The sequence below is a fragment of the Podarcis tiliguerta genome (genome assembly GCF_965153285.1).
Source record: "Podarcis tiliguerta genome assembly, chromosome: 3".
NCBI lineage: Eukaryota > Metazoa > Chordata > Lepidosauria > Squamata > Lacertidae > Podarcis > Podarcis tiliguerta.
The window spans coordinates 43,082,231-43,103,799 of record NC_139536.1 but is presented as its reverse complement, the minus strand read 5'-3'; the positions used below and the strand labels follow the sequence as shown (position 1 = coordinate 43,103,799).

The following is a 21,569-nucleotide window of genomic DNA, read 5'->3' as shown; positions in this document are numbered from 1 at the left end:
AAGGAAATGGCAGAGGCTGCCCTCTGGGATCTCCTGGGCTCTGCACCCACCCAAGTAGATTCAGAGCAGGCCCATTCCCCCTACCCAGCCTCATGATGGCCTTTGAATCCCACTTCAACCATCAGTTAAAGTTGCTTTGATTCCTCCCCTCACCCCACCCCTTGTTCCCAATATCGATCTTCACTCCCCACTTGTTCCTGACGTAGATCATCACTCACTCCTTCTTCACTGTTGAGGTGAGCACACAAAAGTGCCAAAATGCCTTGGGCTAGCCCTGCTAGGACCTGAAATACTAGGGTTCAAATCCCTACCTGGCTATGAAGCTCATGTGTGAGGTTAGGCTAGTCACCAGCTCTCAGGCCAACTCATCTCCCATTGTGGGTGGGGCATCCACCAAGCTCCGCACAATCTAAATGTGCTGACATCACTACCATAAGGAATACCAAACTGCTGTCAGAAGAAATAACCTCCTTAGGAGCCAGCCCTGCCTGTGTACTTGCTCAGTGAGCCTGCTTGGCTGTGACTGACCTGCTCCACCTTCATGGCATCCTCCAGGGATTTCTACATAGCCTTGCCAATGTTTATTCATGTGTCTGACTTCCCCACAACCTTATAACTAGAAACAGCTCGTTTTCAAAGGCAGCTTTCAGGCGGCAAGAGCTATATAATGCAATTCAATAGTTTGTCCATTTCAGAAAGTGACCCAAAATAGATACAGTGAATTAACAAGGCATCAAAGCATATTATAATACTTTGTCTAATGATGAGAACTGAAAAGGCTCAGTAAAGGAAATCAGCACTCGTAGGCCATGAGGCTGGAGCAGGGGGGACCGTTCCCATTTCTTCTGCTAGAACCCCGGGCAATCAAGGGACTTTTATTCAGTGTTAATGACAACAGCTAGTGCCTATTCTAGGACCAAAAAAGGAAACGGTGTTACCCAGAAATGAAGTGTTGCATTTATTAAAAGTCTTTAGAGGGGAGACTCATCTCCCTTGCTGTGTCTCTTGGTAGATCAGCAAGTACTGATTAGTGGGTGGAAGACAGCCAGCCCCCCTCCTTTACCTGCTAATGCTGCTGTTCTGCTATTCTGAAAATAGTACTTTGCAATTCCTCAAAGATCTACTGCTTAGTTAATCAACATAAACATTGCTTTCTCCTCGCAGTGGCAGCTGGACCCCCAACCTTGGAAAAATGAATTACAGTGGCTCATGACCAACTCTTCATTCATCTGCCCCTTAAGAACTAATGACACATGTATTGCGACAGTCTCTTCAGCTACATCTCCAAACACACCAACACAAAAGCTATGGCTGGCAGTGAGGTAGCATTGGCTTCCCCGCTGCTGCATTTGAGTCTGCTTTTATTTTCTGATTGTCCAGGGCAGGCACTTGATTTATTTTTGCTGTTGACAACAGCTACAGCTCTAAATGCTGCAGTTGCTGAGGTTCAAAAATAGTCATAGACTTGGTTAAGTTCACAATTCTTTTTCTTATTCGAAAGAACAGAAGCTTCTCTGAAGTTACAATCTTCACATCCCCCTTTTTACAAGGCTTATTATAATACCACAACATTCCTATCCCCTGTATTAGGGATAGTCAATGTCATGTCCTTCCAATTCTGCAGGACTACAACTTCCATCATCCCTGATCATTGGTGATGCTAACTTGTGCAGATGAAGTCTAACAACATTTATATCTCTGTCATATAGCATCAGATCATCTTTGTAAACAAACCACTCTTCCTAAGCTTTTCCTGACCCCATTTCTTACCCATATTTCTTCATACCAGGGCTGAAAATTCATTTTTTTCTACCTCAGCATTCTTATCCCAGACATAGTGCTTCCACTCTCTAATAACTGCACATGTCTACAAAACACTCAAGGATTAAGATTTCAGAAGCTCAGGAAATAGGCATGAGCCAATTCGAAACAGCCTCGCTCTTTCCTCTTATGATACTAGTTTGCCTTTCATAAAATCATGTTGCAAATTACATTTGTGAGTGTTATTCTTGAGCAAAGAAATGGTGTTTCTCTAGACTTTAATTATATCTCACTGAAATATCGCATAGTATATCAACTATCTCAAGCAGATAAAAGTATAAAATCTTACTTATTTTCTTGAGGACTAGAAACCTGGTCTAGAGAAACAATACAATAAGAATGCTGTTTTAATTGCATACAAGAAGTTTAACAAGAAAACAGTGATCTTTTCCTGGTCTGTACTTGTGACTGACCCAAAAGGCAAAAAAATAAGCAGCCCAATTTCTCCCTATCAAAGTAACTCCATTGCAGGAGAAAGTTCTCCTGCTAAATGTCAAACTCTGTGTTAAATGCACAGAAGCAAACAGAAAAGAAAGAGTAGTAAACCTAAGCAGTCGGTCATTTTAGAGCTGAACCTCAAGAGGTTCACCTTATGCTCCTTTTGAAACTTCCTTCTCCATCTTAGAAAAACATAGCTGGATTAATTTGCAGTCAGGAGTTTGAATGCCTTTGCCTCCCAACAATAGCTAGAAAGAGCTGGCAGTGCAACAGAATCCTTATCAGCATCTCTTCTGGAATAATTTCATTAGTGAGATAACTTTTTGCAGCGGTGTTGTTCAAAAGGCTGGGCCTAAGCTATCAAAATCCCAGAGATCGCAATGCAACATTTCATATAGATGTTAATAAAGTATCACAGATGCTGGAGCGAAGGAAACACCAACACAACATTTCAGATTGTTTCTTCTGATGAAAAACTGACATGTGCAAAACAGCATGGAATACAGGACCCTTTTATGGAAAGCAACTGTGTTTTACAGAAGAGTGAGTCTCAGCTGTGAAGCCAAAAGAAATTGAAGCAAAAATAGAAAGTGACCACATTCAAAACACATTATAAGAAACAGAGGATTAGATGTGAGTGCAATCCTCTGCAGTATGCATGTTTAACTTAATGGGCAAGAAGGCCTACTGAGCTTACTTTCTTATAGTAAGTTTTCACCTAGGCTTTCCCTGATTCATATGATCTGACGCTTTACTCATTTTTATGTGCTTTTATAATATTGTTATAAATGCGGGTTTTGTTGCATTGTTGTTTTCTTACTGTTTTTTAAAAATATTAAGCTGTCTATAAATACATACATAATACTTAGACCAGGTTTAGTAGGTTTAATAAGACTACGCACATTCAACAGGAAATAAGGCTTTAAGGTAAAGGTAAAGGTACCCCTGCCCGTACGGGCCAGTCGTGTCCGACTCTAGGGTTGTGCGCTGCGCCCATCTCACTCTAGAGGCCGGGGGCCAGCGCTGTCCGGAGACACTTCCGGGTCACGTGGCCAGCGTGACGAAGCTGCTCTGGCGAGCCAGCACCAGCGCAGCACACGGAAATGCCATTTACCTTCCCGCTATAAAGCGGTACCTATTTATCTACTTGCACTTAGGGGTGCTTTCGAACTGCTAGGTGGGCAGGAGCTGGGACCGAACGACAGGAGCTCACCCTGCCGCGGGGATTCGAACCACTGACCATATGATCGGCAAGTCCTAGGCACTGAGGTTTTACCCACAGCGCCACCCGCCTTACTTTTGAGTAAAAAGTCATGGAATGTTACTTGAGATATTGCAGCTGAAAGTGTATAAAAACTTAAAGCTCTGTCCCATGAGTTGCTATGCTGTGCTAGTAGCAATCTTACTCTGTCCTACCCCCTAAGGGTCCAGGATCTGGCACAAGGGGATTTGCTTTAGATATGAATTTCATCACAAACTTTGTTTTCTCTAGGTATGTTTTCAAAATTAACAGTGACTGAACAGGGCAAGTCATGGCTGATGGATACGGCTTTGCGACTACACAATCAAAAGTTGTTTGTAACTTCAGAAAACCTACAGAAACCTTCTTATAAGTGCATATGGCCCCTAACTGGATCAGGGTAGCTTCTCTAAAAAGAATTCAAACAAACAAAGGATAAGTGAAGGGGGGAATTAATTCACGCGTTGCAGCAGAAATGTAAAGAACTGAATTCAAGATTGGAAAAATGAGAAACTGAGAGGTCCTTCCATCCCTTCCACCAACCATTGACAGCAATTTATATAACAAGTTCAAAAATGGATTATATTTGTAGAATCGGGCTTACAAAAGGCACAAGCCCCTACTATTCATACATTAATCCGCTATAAACATTTATTCAAAATGATTTGCACCAAAATCTACCCATAAGAATAAAATGTAACAAAATTCTAAAGATTTGTTCATGTTTTTAATATAAAATTTCTCAGTTGGGAGCGGGGGAGAAGAATAGATTTTTTTAGATCTGTTGCAGAATCCAGAGCCTAGACTTTACTTGATAGTGCTGAACAAACATTTAAAGTATTTCATGACATCCTTAATTTGGGGGGAGGGGGGGGTTATCCTCACAAAAGCTTTTAATCTGAATGGCGGCATTTATGGAAATTGGGGAGAGGGGAGTATGTGTGAGAAAGAAAACTTTCATTGCATCAATAAAGGTCAGTGCCTGTCTTGCACTTTCTTATTTCAGCATATGAGTTTTCCCTTGGTGATTGGGAGGAAATGGAGTGTGTGTTGCTGGGAGGGGGTTGTTAATAACCAAAGCACTGGGGAAATGGATACAGATGCCATCTGGCTTTCGCAGATGGGTCTGTACTGTGGGTCTTGTATCCTGCAGTTTTTCTCACCATCTTTCCTCACGGAGGAATTTGAAGCAGAGAAAGACACAGAGACTACAACGGCAAATAGTGTGCTTTCTTCACATATCAAACAGTCCCCACTGACACCCACGAGAGTTGCATTGTCTTACACTATCTTGTTTTATCATTCTTTCTACTAGACTTTTTTTAAAAAAATTAAAACTATAGGTGGGGATGCAAGCTGGAATGTTGCTCCCTCTGAAAATTCTCTGCACATAGGAAGTAAGCCCAGCTGCCTCCTTGACATGCTGTACTTCCAAGTGCAAGCAAACCTTTGTCCCCCAACCTGCAAAATGCAAACCAGAAAATGTTTTATCCCATAATTATGCCTACTGTGCAAAAATAGCTCTCTGATCAGAATGTTTCCCTTAAATTGCAATCCACTATACACTCACAAGACAGGAAGTCCCACTGAACTCAACGAGACTTACTTTTAAGTAGACACACATAGGATTACATTGTAAAAGTGTTGATGTAGGAATAAGATGATGAATGCAGACCTACTATAATAGTGCAAGAATGGTGGTTTATTTACAAATTACTGGAAATAGAACTCTAAATAAAATAATGTGGTAACTGACTATATTATAAGCAATGATTAAATAATATTTAAATATTTTCATCAGTTTTGTGGTAGGTGGACTCAATCCACTCAATCCACTGGAATCTGTATTTGCATGCAGAAGATGTAAACACCAACATATTCTCTAGACATGGGCATCTAGACACTGCCCGTGACAGTACAAATAGAACTGTAAAACTAAACCTTCTTATCACTGCATAGGGACTGAATTATGAGCACATCTCATTGAAAAATACAGTGCTATTTATAGTGCCAAGCATCATAGTCCCATTATTTAAGCCTTTACAGCTGCCACATTTCAAATACTTGTAAAGATCTTTTGACTCTCATGTCTCTAAAGGATTATTGCAAAGTTGGAAAAAAGAACATAAAAGGGCATTTAAAATTAGCAAAGAAGTTAGTTATCTTCTTTATGTATCTCTCTGTATACTTTTAATAGAATATATATATAATTCTATTAATGGTTAATTGTTATTTAATGATTTCCCCCTGTGCTTTAGCTGTTCTTATTTTGTCTGTAAGCCCCCTTAAGTTCCCTGTTAGGGAAAAAGGTGGGAAAGAAAGAAAGAGAGAGAGAGAGAGAGAGAGAGAGAGAGAAGCTACCCAACTATATCAGTAAGGCTAAAGCGTTTTGCAGCTTTTTCTTCGGGGGGCGGGAGCCAAAAAGTACAAAATGAATGGAAGAGTTGATTGAGAGAAACACTAGCACTCTGGCTGAGCCAATGAAATTGACTGGGACTGTGAATCTGGAACTATGTCCGGGGAAGACAAAAGAAAATATTTGGCCATGTGATGTATACTTAAATTGCAGAACTTGCAGCCACAAGAAGTAGTGATGGTCACTAACTGAGATAACTTTTTAAAAAAGAAAAGAAAGAAATGGTTCTCCACAAAGAGCTGCAATTTCCAAAGTAGTTTAACAATCAATCTTTCTTTCCCAGCGAACTCAGGGAATTGTATTTCTATGAGGGGGGGTCTCCTACCAACTCTTGGCACCCTTAATGAACAATGGTTCCCGGGATTCTTCGGGAGAAGCCATGAATTTAAAAATGTTTGATAATGCTTTAAATGAAAAGTGCAGATGGGGCTTGGTATTCATAGGCATAAATACTGCATAGTGCCTCTGATACCAGAGATTGTGCATAGCTATCATGGCTATCTGTTCAGCTTTGGTGATTTCTAGGAAGACTGGAGGGGAAATGGATTGGCTCTTAGTGTTCCCCATTTCTCAAAAACAATTAGTCATTTGTTCATTCTGATTATACAATATATATAGTTGAGGGAACAAACAGAATGAGAGGTACATATATACACCAGCTGCACAAGCGATAATATCTGGTTAAATTCTACATCTACTATTTCAGATGTTTTTTTGCTGAAAATTAAATCTACAAGTTCCAGGAATAATAGTGTGGTTTATATGAGAGAAAAAATACAACCAGGATAGAATTTAACTCATGAATGGCATACTTCACAACAACAATCACTCTGGCTGGGATACAGACTTCATTATAAATGCAAATGCACTATAAAGCATACATTTATTTTCATGATGATTAAATTATGGCTAATTGTGACTCATTAACCATCAGCATACAAGAGGAACCTGGGTTTGCCAAATGAATATTCTTATGAGGCAGAAATACATTTTAGATTACAATAAATTTTATGCACTTGGATAATTTTAATTTCTACCTCATGAAGCAGCATCAACCACACTAGGCAAAATGAATTAACTGAGCCTCACATTAAACCAAAGTCCTGGGCCTGGAAAGGAAGACTTCATTTACAATATCACAGAATGAATATTGGCTATTAATGATGACTCATAATGAAGTAATGGCTTATATGCATTAAAAGGCCATCGCAACTATATGGGCCTCAAACCACGTTCATTTTGTCTTACATGATGTAAACACAGTACTTTCCAATGGAGTCAGTTCTGTGAGTCTGCCAGTCATTTCATATATGCAAATTAGATTCTGTCCATGTTATCACAGGCTCTGTGATAAATTAGATTCTGTCCATGTTATCACATACAAAGGTATGTTCCATAAAGCTAAAAAGAAACACATCTTTGCTCCTACAAGATGCAGAGATGGGCACCAACTGGGATGGCTTTCAATGAGGATTAGACAAATTCAAGGAGGTGAAGTCTACTTAGCCATAACGGCTATGCTCTACCTTCTGAATACCAGTTGCTGGAAATCAAAAGTGGGGAGAGTGTGAATGTGCTAAAGTCATGCTTGTTAGCTTCCCAACGAGCCCTGGTTGGCCACTGTGAGAACAGCATGCTTAACTAGATGAGCCTTTGGTTTGATCCAGCAAGGCTCTTCTTATGCCCTTCAGTTCCTTATTCTTACTTTCAGTGGTCTCTATAGCCTCCCCTGCTTATATCTCTACCTTTAAACCCCAATAACATACCTACCTATGAACTTTGCACCTCTAGTTCCACCACCTTTAGCTATCTAAAAGTCTCCTGCTTCATCATAAGACTCTGTCCTTCCAGCTCCATCTTCCAGAACAAACTGCATGATGCCACAATCCTCACTCCTCAAAGAAAACCTTTTCAGTGATGTCTTTAGTCTAACCACAAGCTCCTTTGCTGTCCTGTAACCAAGCCTAGGTACCAACCAAGCCTCTGTGTCCACACTGTTGCTTATCTTTTCCCTATTTATTTTCAGATTTAAGGTGCTGGTTTTGACTTTTAAAGCCCTTCACGGCCTAGGACCCTCGTACCTACGGGACCGCCTCTCCTGGTATGCCCCACGGAGGACCTTAAGGTCCATATATAGCAACACCCTAGAGGTCCCAGGCCCTAAGGAAGTTAGATTAGCCTCAACCAGAGCCAGGGCCTTCTCAACAATGGCTCCGGCCTGGTGGAGCCATTGTCTCTTGAGACCAGGGCCCTACAGGATCTGATCTCTTTCCGCAGGGCCTGTAAGACAGAGTTGTTCCACCTGGCCTTTGGCTCAGAATCAGTTTGATTCCTTCCCCCACTTTCTTTTTCCTTTCTCCTCCTATGAAGAGATTGCTCCCTAATTGTTTTAATGTTGTATCTTAATTCTTTTAAATTGTATTTTAATCAACTTGTTTTTATTATTGGTTGTTAGCTGCCCTGAGCCCGGTCTTGGCTGGGGAGGGTGGGGTATAAATAAAAAATTATTATTATTATTATTATTATTATTATTATTAACCCCTGGCTCCACTTCCCTTCCACAAGTAAAATTTATGCTAAAAATCACACCATTGGTTACAAATATATACACTACATACATACATACAAAATTGCATATGAGAGGAAAAGTTGTGGATGCTTCCTAACACATTTTTGCCATCAAACCTCTAAAATAATACCAACTGATACCCCGAATGGGGGCAGGGATTGTCTTTAATGTGTTGGAAACAGTGGATCACTGTTTTAGAATTCTTTCATATTTAGACAATAGTCACTCAAAACTATCCTTAAAAGGAAGACCAAAGTTCACAGGACTACAGATATCATTATAATGGCAAAAACTACATCCCCTCATCTGAACACACTTGGCTTCTCTCCACATTCCAAGATTATTTTGTTGATAAAAAGGCATAACCTTTCTGAAGTGGGGAGGGGAATCCTATATATATATTTCAGTCTAAAAATATTAGCTAACCATGGAAGCATGCCAATATAACCACACTAGGGACTGATAAAGTTCTCAGAGCGATATATATGGAAGAATAAATTTGTGAGCTATTTGTGGAGCAACTGAATGAACTTGCTAAGATACTAGATTGCGAGGTTTTCTATTATACCTAATTTACACTTTAGATGAAGAGGCAAGCGGTCATTTTGAGAGGACAATAGATCAAACAAATGTACAATTAACATGGCAGATTTCTAACTTACAGTTGCCTCCTCCTCATAGGATCTTTAAAATTAAACATTGACTTATAAACTGTTTTATTCCACCAGCACTTTACAGATAATTCACTCTATGTGCTCCTGTATGAAGGATCTCTAAGGAATGGTGGTGGAGACTTTTCCTTATTGGTGGAGCCTCTTTTTCAATAAGGGTTTGCCCCAAATAAAATCACAATAGGCTGCCACTAGCCAAGCTAAACTTCCTGACATGCCTACAGCTATGCTGTACAGCTGTTTGGGAACTTTCTATTCCCTACTGCCAAGGATTCCTCTCTTCAGCTTAGTGCTAGGGGAAAATCAAAAGGAAGGCATTTGGGGCTTATGTTCCTAAAGCCCAGAAATGTCATACCTTATGCATCCTTGTGGAATGCTCTCCCCAGGGAGGTTCGACTAGCACCTTCATCATACACCTTTAGCTGCCAGGCAAAAATGTTTCTCTTCAACCAGGTGTTTGGCTGATTGAAATGTTAACAGCATATGCAGAGTGCATTGCAGAGGAGAAATTCTGGGACCGCATCTGTGGCCACCTAACTGGATTGTTGCAAGTGACAAAGACTAAGGCTGAGTACTTATTACCAGTGTAAAGTGCAGCTAGGTCATTCTTTTTCTCAGTTCAGTTTGAAATTGCTCTGGGGGGGGGCACTGTCTTCACCCCCTATTACTATTATTATTATATTATGCATTTTGTGTTATAAACCACCCTGTGGTCTCTTGATGAAGGCTGGTATATAAATTAAATAAACTAATAATAATAGCAACACAGGAGAGATATGAATTGTGGCTAACACTGTGTGTGCACTGCTTTCTACAGCAATAGTGGGATCACACTGTATGCAGAATACACAGCCTAAGAGCAAAGCCTTAGGTTTTTATGTGAATCTGAAATCAGTAAAATCTGTACTCATTTCAGAGATACTGTTTTGTGCAGTATTGTAGTGAGATAATCCCCATGTAAAATGTCAATGGTCTATATGGCCAATCCATTTGTTTGTTTGTTTGTTTGTTTGTTTGTTTGTTTGTTTTCAGACTAGATTCATCTCCCCAATGACTCTGCACATACATTGTAAAAGAGCTAGCCAGTTCTGCCTCAATGACCTTTGTGGAAAAAGGGTTATGCTAGGAATGTGGAATGAAAAGAAACACCCAAGACATTGCTTTTTCAGGAGGTGCGCAAAGTCCTTGATACTTTAGATGACACATTGGAATATAGAGGTTCATCACATGATGTGTGTGTGCAGAATGGAAAAAATACAGGTGAACACAAAGAATGTTACATAATTCAAGTTGCAGTGAAATGAATGAATAACTGCAGACTGCAGAATAACTATACTGTACTTTTAAATCATTGTAGCACTCCTTGGGACCCCCATGGTGAAAGACGGGCAATTAATCTAACTAATAGTAACAACAGCAATAATCAATTACCAAGATCATCAATGCTTCCATGGCATGAACCTCACTCCACCTCAAAAAATAAACACACATACAAATAACAATTTGGGTAAGTAACTTCTTACACTAGCTGTAACATGTTAACCATATGAAATTATAAGATACAATTGCACAGCACCCGGAAACTGCTTCTCCATATCAAAGTCACTGTGAAATAATACCATAATACCAAAATTACACCTCTGCCATTATAAATATTAGCTATGTATAGACTTGATTGTGCATGCAGTTGCTTATGTTTAAATGGCTGGCTACAAGTGCAAGAAGTTCATAAACATACGGTAGCTGTCAAATGCAATCACAGCCCCAGTGCCAATGCTATTGCAGTCAAAAAGCCACCAGTTGGCACAGATGAGCCATTCTCACCTTCTGCTCTCATCCACCATCTACCACCATCTAGTCTACTTATTGCTGTGCCACTTGCTGGTACCAGAGCACTGGTCTACATTGTTGGCTGTGCAGTGTATTGAATTGGCTCATTTCATGAGTCTACCTGCCCAGGTCATAACATTGCACATGTTAGAGTAGTCTTTGCAAGTGATCTGACACACTTCACCATTTTTAATAGCTCCTAGGAGCAGGCCATTGCTATCATTCGACCATGGAGATGGAAAGCCATCTGTGATAACACTATTTCCAGTCATCGTCCTTGAAATACTACAAAGCTGTAGGCCGCAACTAGGCAGAACTAGACAAAGTCCATTGACTTTATTTTCCTGCGCATGACACCAACGTTGCAGCTATGGCTGAACCACAGGGGCCCATGAATAGGGCTCCACAATCTAAAGGGCCCCCAAATGACTGTCCAGAGTGTGTGGGCAGTGGCAAACAGGACTGACATCTGTACCTGGGTTGGCATGAGCATCCTGGGGCCCACTAAGGCTAATACAGATGGCAATCGCATCTTTTCTTTCTTATTATTTCTTTTTTTAAAAAAAAATCATACTCAGGTGGCCAGGCACATGCATGGTTACAAATTTTCATTTTATAATTTTTACTTGTGAAATATGCAACAAAATGGTCTCATTCCCAGCAAAGCTTATTCCCAAAATTGTTGCATGAAGGTATCAGAAGCAAACTTTATTTTGTTCCTACAGCCATAATGGTGCCGTGATCTGAGTGAGTTTAACATGCTCAGAGTATTTTTATTTATTTTTAATCGGGGCTGGCAAACTGTTTTGTGGTTGTTCTTTTTTGCTCTAGCATATCAGGAATGCAGAAGCAACTGAGAAGTATGCATTAGCAGCAGGCATTCGGTAGAAGAGAAATGCTTGTTGGGTGCTTTGACAACTGACATAATACACATGGCTGTTGCCATCTAAAAGGAGAGAAAAACTATCAAGCCCAAGGTCTAAAATTGCCTACTGCACCACTGAACAGAGCAGGTCTCAAGGGAAAAGGGTGGAACTTGTTCCACTCTCAGGAAGCTTCACCTGTCACCTAAAATACTGGCTTACACCCAACACTGCAGTTCTGCTTACACAAGAGACTTCTACTTAAGTGATGGAACTTCCTGTTTCTCTCCCCTGCAGCCTCCTCTGCACCCTCAAAATCTGCTCCAGAGATCTGGGGGACCCCTCAGAAACATACTTAAGGGCTGCACAAGCAAAGAGGAGGAAGGGAAAGCCCACTGCATGAGTGGAACTCCACTCACTCAGCATTCAAAACAACTCACAGCCAGTGAGGCACCAGCCAAGATATTTTCTTCTGCCAGACTTTGATGTATTTCCTATATATTTTTATTTCTGTTGTTTTATTTCTGTTTTTAGCACTGCCTGTCAACTGTTCTTCTCTTGTTGTTTTCTTTTGTTTGATGATGTATTGTAAACAACCCTGGCTTTTTTAAAAATCAAAGGGCAGTATTTAAAAAACACACACACACACACAAATAAACATTTTTAAAAATTCCCCAAAGCTACTGAGTGGGAACATAAGTTTGTTTTCTTTTAACTTAGCATTGACCTAATTTCCCACTAATTTAATCAGCTACGAATAACACTCACCATGAAGATGGTTGGGTTGATGCTGAATACGGAAAATCTAGATTTATATCCATTCTGAAAGTTCAGTAAACACATTCAAGTTTCCTCAGCCATTGCACTATACCTTCATTAAGCTAACTTGCATTGATTTCTTAAATAAAGAAGATCTCCTTCAGTCAAGAATGCCAATCTTTGCCTGACCAGGGATGGTATAGATTAGTAGCTGCCAAAAAATTGGGCTCATCTCCTGCTTTCTTCATACACAAAACACTTGAGTCAGCTCAGCAGGAACTGAAACAATAACCAGAGGGATACCATATGCAAGTGCCTAATAAGAAGCACATAGGAAAGTAAAACTGGGGGGGGGGGGAGAATACCCTAGAATATCAGACACCTAGGTGCAAGGCTAGTAAGAAGCTGCAGCAGGCAAGCAGCATAGCCTGGCATCTGTGATGGGATGCTCAAAAAAAAGGAGTGCAGCTCAACTGAGAATGTTGAGCACCTTAGGGACACAGAAAGTTGCCTTCTCCTGACTCAGACCATTGGTCCAACTAGCTCAGTATAGTCTAGAGAGCCAGTGTGGTGTAGTGGTTAAGAGCGGTAGACTTGTGATCTGGGGAACCAGGTTCGCGTCTCCTCTCCTCCACATGCAGCTGCTGGGTGACCTTCGGCTAGTCACACTTCTCTGAAGTCTCTCAGCCCCACTCACCTCACAGAGGTGGAGGAGGAAGGGAAAGGAGAATGTTAGCCACTTTGAGACTCCTTTGGATAGTGATAAAGAGGGATATCAAATCCAAACTCTTCTACTCTACACTGACTGGCAGTAGCTCTCCAAGGGTTCGAACAAAGATTTTGGCTGAGATATGAGGAACTGAACATTCTGCATGTGAGCATATGCTCTACCACTGAGCTATGACTGTTCCCAGGATTGACTCCTGTGACTGACGACCTGGTATTCCCAGAACCAGAAGCATTATGGACTGTAACACTAGTGACCCACTTATATGTCCTGGTGGAAGGGAACTCCCTGGAAGAAGGGAACTCAAGCCAGACTCACACAATATCCTGCTTTGAGCCCTACATTCCTATGGGCTGAAATAATTCTGATCCCACCCTGGCTTCAATGGGCTTAAATAGCCCACTGGTGCTATCACAGGAGAAAGATCAGCAGATTTCAAACACCATGCATATATAGAGACACATGCAGTCTAGCATTGGCTCTGCACATATGAAAACATTTGGCCATTGTAATTCAGACTCTTAGCAGTGATATAAAAGTGTGCTTGGGCCTGCTGATTTCTGTTGATTTAAAAGTGCCTTGTTCTTTGCTGTTTTGTGGCCCAAGTATTGAATGGTAGCAGCAAACACTGTGAACCAAGGTCAAAATTAACAATGCTACCATTAATGAGTCATTATCCTGCAGCTGATAAGGTTGAAGAAGCTTGATTGGAGAAGCTTGGATAGCTGATAGAATAGGAAATAAAGCTATAAAGCCAGAGTTCATAATTTTTGACATGCTACTTTAAACCAACGCTAGAGAATAAAATACAATAAAGATTTGCCTGGAAGCAATTAAAAAAAAAAAGTCTTACAGTAATCCAGATACATTCTTCCCTGTTACTGACAGGGAGTGGGGGGTGGGGGATTTTAAAGAAAATTGAAACACTAAATAAATACTTCTAAAATTTTGTTCATACCAGTCACAAACTCAAGCAGAGAACATATGTTTTCTCCTAAAACAACTATGTGATGATTTTTTTGTTATTTTATAATGAGGATGGCATCTTAAAAGAGTGATGCAGCTGGCATTCTATTAAAAGACAGAGCTTACCCTCAAGGCACAAGTATCCTGGCATGCAAGTATCTTCAAATCTGGAAGAAAAGTCTATGCAATGTGCCATTTTCCAAAGTGAGGGTTTTCACTTAAGAACTCAGATGCAGGCAGGAAGCGGGCAGATAAAGGAAGGAAACAGCTTGGAAGAAATTTCATAAAAGATTGACTGACATATGGTTGTTGGTTTTTCGCCCAAATAACATCACACTGGGAATGAGGAACTCATGTAAACCCATACATAGTTGTCAACACATGTTATGAAGGGGTAGCTGAGAGAGTTGCTCATAGAAACCATGCTAGTGTGTGTTTTCATCTTCTTGTCTAGGCACTTAAAAAAAAAATCCAGTCTAAATTCTTAGAACATGGGGCTCCAAAGTGACGCTGGCCAGCTCTTTGTGTTCATGAAGCAGGAATCAAGCAGTGCTCAGCCCCATCCCAATCACCCCCAGCTACAGGCCCAGAGCTAGAACTGCCCTCTGCAACTTCCAAGAGATACCTAAGTGCAGGTGGTTTGGGAGATTTGGGGTGATACTGGGGGTCATTCCAACTGTGCCCCTTGCTATTTTCTACAAGGGAAAGGACTACCATCATTGGAAACCTCCTCTTGTCTTTCCCCTCACCTCACGAGGTGGGTTTGGTGTCCACTAGACTTCGTACTGGAAGCTGAACCATAAAGAAGGCTGATCACTGAAGAATTGATGCTTTTGAATTATAGTGCTGGAGGAAACTCTTGAGAGTCCCATGGACTGCAAGAAGATCAGACCTCTCCACTCTTAAGGAAATCAGCCTTGAGTGCTCACTGGAAGGACAGATTGTGAAGCTGAGGCTCCAAGACTTTGGCCACCTCATGAGAAGAGAAGACTCCCTGGAAAAGACCCTGATGTTGGGAAAGATGGAGGGCACAAGGAGAAGGGGACGACAGAGGACGAGATGGTTGGATAGTGTTCTCGAAGCTACCAGCATGAGTTTGACCAAACTGCGGGAGGCAGTTGAAGACAGAAGTGCCTGGCGTGCTTTGGTCCATGGGGTCACGAAGAGTCGGACACGACTAAACGACAACAACAAAGACTTCGTACCACTTCCGCTAGGGTGCCCATCCATGGAAGCCCTTCTGCCAATCAAGATGTCTCAGGCCTCTTCATTGTATTATTTCAGGCATCTCAAATAGGCATGTTTTATTAACAAGGCTTTTGGATGATTAAAGAACTTTGTGCTGGCTTAGGCACTGTTTATTTTAACTGACTGGTGGATTTCTTAATTCATGCTATATTCCACTGGATTTAGTTTGGATTTTTTTTAAAATTGTACCACTACCAACCTCATACTCATCTGTTGGCCATCTTAAATTTCCTTTGAAAACAAGGTGGGGTAGATTTTAAATTAATAAATAGTCATTTGTAAGTACAGAGTGTGATCCTGTAAAAATGTATATTTCTAGCATTTTTCTCACTAAGCACAATGATAAGTTATAAGGTGTGCACATTTTTTGTTAAACTTTTGAAACCAGAGGAGGATTTCCTTGCAGTTAGAAGATGTAACACATAGCCGAGATTATTAAAATAAGAATTTTGTAACCTTTCAGAAATACAGAGAGAGTGCAATCGTTTGTTCTTTAGGAGCTATTCTACACCGTACACAGAATAAGATGGTAGAAATTTGGACAGCATGTTGGTGGGGGGACCATGATTTTGAATGTTGCCCCCATGTAACAAGCTGTCTGCATCCTGTGAACTAGGACATCAGAGAGATGGCTACACGAAAGTGGGATTTTTTTCTATTTGTTTTATAAGAGGGTACTTAAAAAATAAGAGGGAGCATTCAAGCACATGACCTTCCCACTTGTGGTTTAGTTTAGTTCATTCTGCAGAATAAGTAGGTTGACTCCAACTCTCTCCTCTTATATTCTTAGCTTCATCTTATCATAACAACAGCAATATCATATTTGTACTTTGTCATAAACTATGTGCTTTTAAAACATAAATGAAACCATCAAACCTTTACAGAGACCTTCTATCACCACAAATATTCAGGCACGTCATGAGGCATTTCTAAAAAGAATTCCTTCTATCTACAGGAATTAAATGGCAATTGCAGAGGGAAGTAAAAGGTTACATCAAACACTGATGTTAGCTGTGTATTCTTGGAAATCATACCGGAAAACTATTAAATGAACTGTATAATTGTGCTTTCCAGTACATCAGACATTTCTGGAAGAGATTCAACAATGAAGCAGAACCAAACATATGCAAAAATGTAGTGGTATAAAGAAAAAATATTGCCACAAAGCACCTAGCTTTAAAGTCATGCAGTATAATGGACACTGTGTACTTAGACTTTCAAAAAGCTTTTGATAAAATCTCTCGCCAAAGACTCATCAGTAATCTTAGCAGTCGTGATATAAGAAAACAGCTCCTCTTGTGGATCAGTAGCTGACTAAGGAACGGAAGCAGAGAGCAAGAAAAAATGGACAGCTCTCCCGGCGCAGGGATATAGAAAGTGGAGTCTCCCACTTGGGACCTGTGTTTTTTAACTTGTGCACATATGAACTAGGGTTAGGGGTGAGCAGTGAGCTGGCCAGGTTTGCTGATGATACTAAACTGTTTGTGGTCAATAAAACAAAAAGGGATCTCTTAAAAATTAAACTTGCAAATGTAATTCAATGTAAGCAAGTGTAAAGGGATGCTCATCATTGGGACAAAAATCCTAATCTAACATATACACTAAGGGGGTTTGAGCTAGCAGTGAATGACTGAGAATGAGACCTCAGGGCCTCTGCGTGGATAGACTGATGAAGGTGTAGACCCAGTGTGTGGCAGCTGTGAACAAAAGTGAACCCTAGGCTAGGAATCATTAGGCAAGGAATTGAAAAGAAAGCTCCCAATTTCATAATGTCATTATAGAAATCAATGATGCAACCACACTTGGTATACTGTGTACAGTTTTGGTCACAACACCTTGAAAAGGAGTTGGAGAAGGTTAGAAAAGGGCAACCAAAATGGCGGAGGGGTTGCAGGACCTCCTCTATGAAAAAGGTTACAACATTAGAGGCTTTTTAGGGGTGTGGGGTTTGGGGGGGAATATGAGTATGGGAAGATGTGATAGTAGTGTACAGTGCTACCTCTGGATGCGAACAGGATCCGTTCCGGAGCCCCATTTGCATCCTGAAGCGAACACAACCCGCATCCCCGCGTGCGCGGGTTGCAATTCGCCACTTCTGCGCATACACGTGACGTCATTTTTGAGCCTCTACGCATGTGCAAGCGGTGAAACCCGGAAGTAACGTGCTCCGTTACTCCCGGGTCGCCATGGAGTGCAACCCGAAAATATTCATCCCAAAGCATATTTAACCCGAGGTATGACTGTATTGAATTATACACAGCATGGTATCTGAAGAAGTGTGCATGCACACGAAAGCTCATACCAATAACTAACTCAGTTGGTCTCTAAGGTGCTACTGGAAGGATTTTTTTAATTTTGTTTCGACTACGGCAGACCAACATGCCTACCTGTAACTAGAAGCATGGAGAAAGTGGACAGAGAAAGGTTTCTCTCCCTCTCTCATAATCTGAAAACCCAGGGCCATCCAGCGAAACTGAATGGTGGAAAATTCAAGGCAGACAAAAGTTAACTACCTCTTCACACAGTCCATAGTTAAAACTAGGGCAGTTGCTACTACAAGTTGTAGTAATGACTATCAACTTGGATGGGGATTGGAGGTAATGTTCCTCTGAATATCAATGGGGCACAGCTGGGGAGACTCCTGCTCCCCAGTAGGCTTCCCATAGGCATCTTGCTGTTTATTGCAAGAACAGAATGCTGGACTAGATGGGGCTTTGGTCTAATCCAGCAGGGCTCTTCTTATGTTCTTAAGGCAAAATTGCTTCTAAACCTTCATTTTGCCATGCTCTTTTGCTGTTTAATCTTTTGAGTGTTTCAGAAATGAAATAATGCTCTGCTTGTACCCACCATACCCCCTGTGTACATTCAGTGTTGCTTTACAAATTTGGAACCAAGCAATGTTGGATAATATTTTGCCTGTGTTTCCATACCTACTTGTGAACTGTAACCAGTGTTTTTTTCTGGGGGGACACATACCCCTAAACATTTTGTGAATCTTTGTACTTTTGTCCATTTACTGTATTTATTTTTACCGATTTGAACTATAAAATGGTGATTTTCTTGAGTCAAAATGAGAGTACCCCCTAAACATTTTTTTAAAAAAAAACACTGACTATAACTATGCACGAACATTTTCATTTATAAAAATTGTAACCAGTATCAGGTGCAGTATTCAAAAAGCAGTTAGTTAGTTAATTTAATGAATTTAAGCTGTCTTTCATGGATGTTATGACCCCTCAGCTTGAATAGGAAACTTATGTCAGGCACCCAAGTTGGGAGAAATGTAAATTGCTGGCCTGTGGTCACAGAATCTGCTATAACATATAACTGGGAATAAGACAGAGCTGGGTGTGCTGAAGACATTAAAATACGGCCTAGCAGTGCAATCCTACACATGATTACTCAGAAGTATGTTCAATGAAATATACTTCCTAGTGAGTGGCTTCATGATTACAGACTTAGATATACAATAATAATAACTAGTTACATACCACAGGTGTTTCCTCTTTTAGTCTTTTTTCTTTTTTGCATCAGAAATGTATTAAGATTTTTGGGGGAAATAAAAGACTTAATATTTTAAATGCTATATAAGGTGCAGTGAGATCTTGCTCTTTTGACTTCAAGAAACTAATTCGACAACCGCTCTGGAAGTTCTTCCCATGCAATATGTCTAAAGTCTACAAATTAAAAAATAACCTAAAACTGGAGAGATATTTCAGCACTTCTAGCAAAATAAATCCAATCTGCAAGGAATGATAAGTATATTTTTTGTAATCTTGAGCACTTTCACATATTCAAATTATTTATAAGCTTCCACAACAAACTGCTGTCATTTCATAGCATAAAAATGGATGATGAGTGAGTGGGATCATGGGTTTCCACATAACTCTTTCCACTATATACAACAAGCTCTTTTCACTGTAAACAACGCTGGAATAAACTTGATGTCAAACGGTTAAGCAGCTACACTTGAAAAACTGCTATCAAGTGATTGTTACACAACATGGCTTTGCTCTCACACTATATTATACCAGTTTAATGGGGGGGGGGATCAAGAGCAAAAGCATGCCTAAGTGCCAAATACATATATATATACAAACTCCAAGTCTCTTTCTCTCTCTTTCTACATATATATATACATTTAAAAGCTTCCTACCTTTCTGTACACCAACATATTTGGGGATTCATCAGCCACCCCGTTGCTGCTCTGTCCATAATTATTTCCTTGTGCCATGTCTGAATGGTTTGGTCTGCTGGCAAGTCTTCTGCAGTGCAATTTGCCTCTGTTGAAAATGAAAGTGATCTCAGTCAGAGATTTTGGCGGGTCCCCTCCGGATGCTGAAAATTAAGAGCTCTGACTTCCCAACAGAGCACTTCCAAGTGCCGCTTTCACTCACCCCTGTGACCTTGCCCCAGTTGCTGCCTTGAGGGAAAGTAGCCGTTTCCCCTTGGCCACCCAGTTCATCCTTTTCCCCTCTGCCTATAAATAAGGCAACCCTACACTTTTCCAATGCTGTTTAGAGTATTATTATTTTTTTTGAAAGGCTACAGCAGTGTGCTAAGGAGAACGAAGGCACCCTTCAAGCGAGCGCGGTCCCTCGGCTCCCGTCCAAAGCAGGCCACTTGGTCGTCACCTTTTGCTCCGGGAGTCAGGGAGCGAACAGCCTCGGGCTGCAGCCCTTCCTAATTGCTCGTTCGGAGGCGAAGCTCCTTCTGTGCCTCATTAAACGCAAACCAGCCAGCCCAGCACCGTTCCCTCTGCGACACGCAGGCGGGCACACACACGTGTCTGCTCGTCAAACATCCCCCCCCCCGCCGCCGTGCCCGCATCTCTCTCTCCCCAGCAGGATCCATCCGGTGCCTACTCCCCCCCCCCCCCATGAAACAGTTCCTGGACTGGAGGGAGAGCTCAGCTGGTAAAGCACGAGACTCTGAACCTCAGGGTCGTGGGTTCGAGTCTCCAACGGGAAACCCATCCCTGCATTGCAGCGGGTGGGACTAGATGACCCTGGGGGTCCCTCGCCACTCTACAATGCTACAGCGGCGAGAAGAGCGCGCGGTGCCTCACTCTGCGTGGAAGAATGCGACCCCGTTCAAAGATAGCAGAGACCTGAATAAAAATAAGAAGGACTGTTCCGCCTTCAGCCCTCCGGCCTCGGCGCCAGCCCGGCTCGGGCGCCCCTGCCCTTCCCCGCCGGCGGGCGGATGGCTGCAAATGGCAGGCGGGCTTGTTTTGCCCTGCAGTGAGGAGCCGAGGCTGGGCGCGTGATTTCAGCACCACGGACAGCGCCTCCCGCGCCCCCTCGCCCGGCTCCACACACAACGCGGGCACGCGCACACGCGCACACACAGCCCCCCCACATTCCCTCGCTGGCCGCCGCCTTGGGCTCTTTACCTCCTGGGCCAAGGTCACACGCGGCGGCGGCGGCGCCTCTCTCCTCGTCGCCTGCCTGCCTGCCTGGCCCCCGAGGCGGTCTCTGTCAGCCGGCAGCGGACGGCCAAGAGCCAGGCTCGTTCATCACACAAACAAGGCGGGCGGCGCGGCTGCTCCGGGGGGCTGGGGCCGCCAGCGCTGCTCTACAGCTTGCGGCTCCCCCAGAGCTTCTGCAGCAGCAGCAGCAGCAGCAGCAGCAGCAGCAGCAGCAGCAGCAGCAGCAGCAGCAGCAGCAGCAGCAGCAGCAGCAGCAGCAGCAGCCAGGCTCCCTCCCTGGAATGGAGCGAGGCCGCCGGTCACGTGGGGGAATGGAACGTCAATGGTGCTGCTGCGGCTCCGCCGCACAAGCTGCTTCCCCAGCAGCGGCTGCGCGCCTCTCTCTCCCCAGTGGGAAGCGCGCGCGCGCGCGCTCACTGAGCGCCTACTAGCGCCTGCAATTGCCCGCGGGTCGGGCAATAACCTTGACGGGGACTTCGACAGGATGAGGACCCGGAGAACGGGGGGGCGTAGAATTGCCTGCGTGATTTTAAAGCAACCCAAGCTGCGAAGGCGCTGTAGCGGGAAAGGAGGTCGCTTTGCATCCGTGG

At 42.3% G+C, this 21,569-nt stretch overlaps 1 protein-coding gene across 5 annotated transcripts in view; it reads right to left on the bottom strand.

The window, feature by feature from the left end:
- RGS7 (regulator of G protein signaling 7) overlaps positions 1–21,168 on the bottom strand; it is a 143,832-nt gene extending 122,664 nt beyond the window's left edge. For 4 of the 5 annotated variants that reach the window (XM_083432227.1, XM_083432229.1, XM_083432230.1 and 1 more), the window contains exons 1-2: positions 20,944–21,168; positions 19,705–19,831 (exon numbers count right to left, since the gene is read on the bottom strand). In XM_083432227.1, the coding sequence (XP_083288353.1) occupies positions 19,705–19,782 (78 nt within the window). In that variant the 5' untranslated portion in view covers positions 19,783–19,831; positions 20,944–21,168. Of the gene's footprint in view, positions 1–19,704; positions 19,832–20,616; positions 20,805–20,943 lie in introns of those variants that run through there. The other variant, XM_083432228.1, reaches the window with a different exon arrangement.
- Between the last annotated feature and the right edge of the window lie 401 nt (positions 21,169–21,569).